Here is a 6,666-nt window from a genome sequence, read left to right on the forward strand (position 1 = left end):
ATGTGCTTTGGTGTGTGTTGTGTTTGTACTAGTGTAATTGTTTTTAATGTGCATTTTCTTTTAGTTATTATTGTTCATTTGTGCAGTGTTTTAGCGTAAATATGTCTTTGTGCATGACATTATTTATGTACATATATGTAAATGGGGTGTGTTCTACTTGTTCCACCTGGCTACTAGACATTGCAAAATTGTCTGACAACATCGCCCTAGTTGTTTAAGTGGAGATGTTAAGTAGAGAGAGAGAAGATAGAAAAGAGAAGAGAAGAGAGAGAGATGAGAGAAGAAGTAAGAATGAAGAGAGAAGAGAGAAGAGAGAGAGGAAGAGAAAGAGAGAGAAGAAAAGAGAGAAGAGAAGAGAAAGAGAAAAAGAGATTGAAGATAGAGAGACAAAGAGAGAGAAGAAAGAGAGAGAAGAGAGAAGAAGAGAGAGAGTAAGAATTAAAAAGGAAAGAAGATATAGAAGATAGAAAGTAAGAGAGAGAGTGAAGAAATAGAGGAAGAGAAGAAAGAGGAGAGATTAAGAGAAGAGAGAAGAAGAGAGAGAGAGAATAGAAAAGGGAGAAGAGAAGATAGAAAGAGAGGAAAAAGAGAAAGAAGAAAGAAGGAGAGAGATAGAAAAGAGAGATAATGGAAAAAAGAGAGAAGGAAGAAAGAAGAGAATAAAAGAAGGAGAGAGTAGAGAGAGAAGGAGAGAGAGAGAGAGAGAGATAGAAAAAGAGAAGAGAGAGGAGAGAGAAGCGAGAGAGAGAGAAAGAGAGAAAAAAGAAGGAGGAGAGAGAGTGATAAAAAGAGAGAGCGAATGAGAAGAGAGAAGAAGAGTGAGAAGAAAGAGAGATAGAAAGAAGAGAGAGAGAGATAGACAGAGAGAAAAAGAGAAAGAGAGACAGAGAGAGAAAGAAAGAAGGAGAGAGGAAAGAGAGAGAGATGAAAGAAAGAAAAGAGAATAAAAAGAGAGAGAAGGAGAGAAGAAGAGAGAGAAGAGAGGGGGACGATAAGATGAGAAGAAAGAAAGAGAGAGAGAGAGAGAGAGAGAGAGATGGATAGAGAGAGAAAGAGAGAGACAGAGAGAGAGAGAGAGGGAGAGAGACTAATGTAATGACTATCCAAACACAGTTTTATTCACAAAACTTTCCTTGGTGTGACGGGGAGAGTAGATAAAATCAAGAGCAAAGCTTCCTTATATCCCCTCGCTTCATCGGTTTGACATCACACTATTATGAAACAAAGTAGATGAACAAAGCTCGGTTATATTGACGGTTCAATTTCATCATAATATCTGTTTATTCCTCATTTCTATTTACCTAATTACTTCATCCATTGTATGTTTATGTGCCTTTGTCTTTTTCCATGTCCGTTCCGCCTAAATTCACCTTAACCAGTGTTTTGTTGTTTTGTAATTGGCTAATGCCTCGTTGGATGTAAGGGGAATATAGCGCCGGAGGCATATTTTCACATTTCTAGGATACTAGCGTGAAGTCTGGGGGATGAAGATTTTTATATTGTTTTTGCAAATTTTAGAATGAAGTATGGTTATAACACTTAATATGTTTTTTTTCATATGCATTACGCTATTCTCAATTAACACTACACTGGTTCCTGGCTGTAGCTGTGTTTGTTAACCGGAAGCCCTGAGACAGAGAAAGTGAAAACGGATTATATAAGCAAGGACAGACAGAGGGACACTCTCAGGGAAACACAACAGAAGGAGAACTAACAAGAAGAACCAACATAACAAAAAAGCACAAGTACAACAGCTTTTACCTCCAGCCTTTGGTTGAAGGCAAATGCATTTACCGGGCCATTCAACATAGTACGTCGACAACTGAACGTCTATGCAACCTCCACCAGTTGCAATCCCTCTATCTCACTTCTCTCTCTCTCTCTAATTGGTTGAATAGAGAAAGAGCGCCTCCTTATGTGGAAAATGTCTAATAGCCATGTGTAACAGGTGTAAATGTCCCCGGATGTATATGTGATGAATGCCTACATAGGTGTATACTATGCTTGTGTTTGTGCACTTGTGTTTGTGCATTTGTGCATATTTGAATGTATGAGTTTCATAGTGTTGAGATGTGAAGTGCTTGCTAGTATTAAAAAGTCTTCAGGTTTATTAGTAGTTCCTAAATGATGGAAGGCAGATATGGGCCAATTAAAATGCACGTCCCTTATTGTATTCTTAGACTGTTAGACTTGGAAATCGAAAATGCAGACACCGACTCTTAGCTGCAAGAACTTATTGATACGGTTATGAATCTCGAAACTTTGTTCATAGTTATAACTTCAGCCACTATTGAAATATTCTGACAAAATATCATGTGACTAAATATAAATGAAAAATAACAGAATATTCTATTGCTATGGTTGAAGTTGTACACATTATATTGAATTTGCTTACACATGCTTGTCTAACCCATTGTAAAGGATACTTTTTCCCCCCCCCCCCCCCCCCCCCTCTACGTGAAAGAATTATGTTTCAGATGTCGTTAATGAATTATCCTAAACAGTATTCATAAATAATGGCATTTATTCAATAAGCAAACCAGGAGCAAATTTTGAAAACTGGTGGAAACAAAAATAAATTCACAATACCTGTCTAAATAATTGAATCTGCCTGAATTAATTCATGAAAAACAACGAACTTGCCAGTAGCTCAGGTCAACTCGGGTCAGCAGTTTGCCAGTCCAGTACACGCAAATGATAAACTCATCCTGATGAATATAGCAAAAAGTAAGTAAGGAAAACTGCGGTATATGCATATCATTGATAATAATGATGATGATGATAATGATGATAATGACGATGATGATAACAGTATTAGCAATAGCAATAATGATGATGATAATAATGAATAAATCAAATAGCAGATAAATGTTAATGGTAAAAAAAAACTATTTTCATGAATGTGTTTTATTTTGATTTTGTTCTCTTCTCTGCACATTGGTTGGCATTTGAGAGTCAATTGATTATGGCCGCATCGCCCGGGTATGATTATGCGGTAGCCCTGGCAGTTCGGGAACGAGAGAAACAATGTGGGTTGGAAATTATTTGCAGGAGTATGTGAGTGTTTATGTGTCCATGTTGCATTTGTCAAGTGAAAGTAAAGGCGCAGATATTGTTCATTCAGTTTTATTAAAGCCAGACACCTGATTACATAACCGAAGAAGTCCACATCTCTTAGCTCAACTAAAAGAAAAATGGTTTTGACCCAGACATTGCAGTATTTTTTTTTTAATGAATTGTGCGGTTCCCTTATCCAATGGTGTATTTTTTTTCTTTCTTTTTTTTGGGGAAGGCGGTTATCATTGATGTAAAAAAATGGCACATATGTGGAATTTCATATAGAACATATTTTGACCTAATTTGACACATGGGGGTCAGTAACATGATCTACACCAGTCAGGGGGGCTTCACACCTATGGTTGAAACGGGGTGGGGGGGGACAGGGGGGTCTAGCAGCACTTCTCGGCAGCGCTACAGGAGTCATCGTTAATACACTGTTTAGGTGGATTTCCCGTCGGACACTGGTTGGTTATGGCGGGACAGTATCCAGCATGCACTGTAGGTGAAATGGGTGGAGTAGGTATGAGTGATGTGCATGAAAATGCTCAAAACATGTGTGATAGCATATTGGTCAAAGCAATTTTATCACAAAACAGTGAAAGGGACAGAAAGAGCAAGGGAATAATAAGTTAGAGTTAAGCATTGCAAAAGATCAACTAAAGATATAGATGAGTGATGCAATATGAGAAAAGCTCTGAAGAAAGAAAGTAAAATACGAGTTCTTGATAGTAAAAATGAAATGAGGCAGACATATGAACTGTAATGAGTTTTCCTGTGCCAAATCGTACTATAAGTGTTGTGATAAAGAAGTTGGCCAATAAATTGGGAATTTCTTATTTTTGACTGCATATATATTGTTGCAAATTTTAGCTGTTCTTTGAAAAAAATCCTAAAACATGGGGCTGAAGAAACGGGCTAGTAATTATGTACAGAAAGACGCGTCTGTGGCTCAAATACTGCACATTCAGTTCTTTATCATATCGTGTCCCCTCATTTTTTTCGCTAGCTTCATGAAATTTTGGATACCCTCATAAGTTATCTAAAGATATTGGTTTTATTCCCATTTTTGATTTGTCAGAATTATCTTTGGAAATCTTTCTTTTTTCTGAAACAGAGCAATACACTGGAAGATTTATCGTATTACCTTTACTTGCCAGCAGACCGTTGAGGAGGGAGATAAGACTGGAGGCTTCCGGCGGACAGGGTAGCTGTTGGAATTGATTCATTTAAGTGCATTGCTCTTGACTGGGTCAGACTCAGAAACAAAGTGAATACGCCTACATCCCTGTGGTTTATCATGCAAAATTGCTCTTTTATTCAATTTTTAATGACGAATTACCGCTATACATTGCATATTTGATATTTGCAATGCATACCTTAAAATAATGATGATCATTATGAAAAATTGATTATCTAAAATGACAAATCATGTTATTTTTCTATGAATTCCAGATTTAATGGCCTCCGGTCAAAGGCATACAGGGGTTTTAGTAAATATTATCTGAGTAGATGAGTGGGTTCAATGTACAGGCTTTTTTTTTTTTTTTTTTTTTAATGAAAATATCAATATAGATGACATTCTTTCAGATACCTGTCTCCAGATTCATTAAGTATTCATACTCTTATATAACCAATAGATTTCATAGAAAGTGTCTGAAGGAAGTTTGTATGAGTTGTAAGAAAGCAGATATTAACACTGACTGAATGATTAAGGTGATGGGAAATAATGCTAAAGAAAATCCTCAAAACTCAACTAAAAAAAGTACATTATTTACCTTGCCGTGTAGGCTGCCTTCGGGTCGACGTCTAGTAAAATTTAGTGCTGCCTGAACCAGGTTTACCAGAACCTTGGGGCGAACCACTGAGAGTGGAAGAGCCTGGCTGAGAAATACCAAAGGTGGAAGATCCTGGGACACTTGAACCTGGACGAGAGCTACTAAAAGGGGAAGAACTGGATGGAGAAGCTCCGACTCCAAAGCTAGTTGAACCAGGACCAGAAGAGCTTGGTCTAGAAGCACCAGCACTATGTAAAGAAGGGCTACCAGGCCCTATACCACTAGCACCTAATTTAGAAGGACTACTAGGATGTGCTGGCGATCCAGACCCTGATGAAGTACCAGGAGCAAACGATGAGGGTGCTGAAAAGCCTGTTCGATGAGCGCCAAACCCTGGCTTATCAAAAGAGCTTTCTATAACATTCAGGGAGACACTGCCACTAGAGAAACCAGGAATGCCGGAGCCAGATCCTTTGATTCCTCCTGAAGAACCAGGAATTGAACTACTTCCGGTTCCAGGGCTTGTGCTGGAGCCAAAACTAGGACGGGATGAGGATCCTGGCTTGCTTGACGACTGTGAACCGGAACTATAAGTAGAAGTAGAACCAGGGCGAGAACCAGTAGAATCAGATCCAGGCGAACCTGGCTGAGAGCCAGTAGTGCTAAAAGTAGAACCAGATCCAGGTGATCCTGGACGAGAACCAGCAGTACTAAAGCTTGATAAGCCAGAACCAGGCCGAGAAGCAGTAGAGCTAAAAGTAGAACCTGAGCCAGGTGAACCAGGCCGAGAAGCAGTAGAGCTAAAAGTAGAACCTGAGCCAGGTGATCCTGGACGAGAAGCAGTAGAGCTAAAAGTAGAACCTGAGCCAGGTGATCCTGGACGAGAACCAGTAGAACTTAAAGTAGAACCAGAACCAGGTGAACCTGGACGAGAACCAGTAGAACCAAAAGTAGAACCTCCCGTGCCTGGTATCCTGACGAGAAGCAGAAAAGACTAAAAGAAACCTGAGCCAGGGGAGCCGGGACAGAATCCAGAGAACTTTAAAGGTAGTACCAATTCCAGGTGAACCAGACGAGTTCCAGGATCAAGCACTACACCGATAGTAGTACCAATCCTACCAGAACCGGGGGCTGGGAACTATTAGAATATTAGAGAATCATACCCAGATCCAGAGTGCCTAAACTTAAGCCACGGGGAGTAAACCAGGTGAAGCTGGATGTGAACCATGAGCACCGAAGGGTAATCCAACCAGGTGTGCCGGGAGGACGAAACCTAGCACTACGGAAAGAAACTACTAGGTGAACGGGGGCGGTGAACCAGGACACTGAAAGTAAACCTCAGGTGTACTGGGTAGACGAGAAAACCAGATCGGCGAATAGAGTATACATTACCCGGACGATGAACCATATCAGTAGCACCAAAAGTAGAACCAGATCCAGGTGTTCCTGGACGAGAACCAGTAGCACTATGAGTAGAACCAGTAGCACCGAAAGTAGAACCAGACCCAGGTGAACCTGGACGAGAACCAGTAGCACCGAAAGTAGAACCAGAACCAGGTGACGGGGTTGGGAACTTGATCAGGAACCTTACAGCGCCGAAGGTTATTCCAGAACCAGGTGAACTTGGGCGAGAACCAGTAACACTGAAAGTAGAAACAAGCCAGGGAAAAACCGGGACGAGATCCAATACCCTGTTGTGATCCAGTGTGCCGACCCCAAAACGGGTGAATGGTGAACCTTAAAAGAACACATACCCAGATCCAACAAGGCTCGATACCAGAAATACCGGGGACTTTAGAACCAGAACCAGGTTTACCTGGACGAGAACCAG

The 6,666-nt window shown here is 40.3% G+C and overlaps 1 protein-coding gene across 1 annotated transcript; it reads right to left on the reverse strand.

The window, feature by feature from the left end:
- Positions 1-3,110: 3,110 nt before the first annotated feature.
- LOC122265795 (uncharacterized) lies at positions 3,111-4,379 on the reverse strand. Its single transcript, XM_086552504.1, has 2 exons — positions 4,205-4,379; positions 3,111-3,556 (listed from the first exon to the last, which is right to left on the reverse strand). Exons 1-2 carry the CDS (start codon positions 4,284-4,286, stop codon positions 3,450-3,452), a joined length of 189 nt encoding a protein of 62 aa, XP_086408630.1. The 5' UTR covers positions 4,287-4,379; the 3' UTR covers positions 3,111-3,449.
- Between the last annotated feature and the right edge of the window lie 2,287 nt (positions 4,380-6,666).

The sequence above is a fragment of the Penaeus japonicus genome, unplaced genomic scaffold (assembly GCF_977035675.1).
Source record: "Penaeus japonicus unplaced genomic scaffold, GWHDUDI00000001_assembly GWHDUDI00000027, whole genome shotgun sequence".
NCBI lineage: Eukaryota > Metazoa > Arthropoda > Malacostraca > Decapoda > Penaeidae > Penaeus > Penaeus japonicus.

What these genes read in the sequence shown, in the direction of transcription:
- LOC122265795 (XM_086552504.1), bottom strand. Translation starts at nt 4,286, where the DNA reads ATGAATCAATTCCAACAGCTACCCTGTCCGCCGGAAGCCTCCAGTCTT. An exon ending in CGGTCTGCTGGCAAGTAAAG is followed by an intron (nt 3,557 to 4,204) that starts GTAATACGATAA and finishes TTTCACCTACAG; the next exon opens with TGCATGCTGGATACTGTCCC.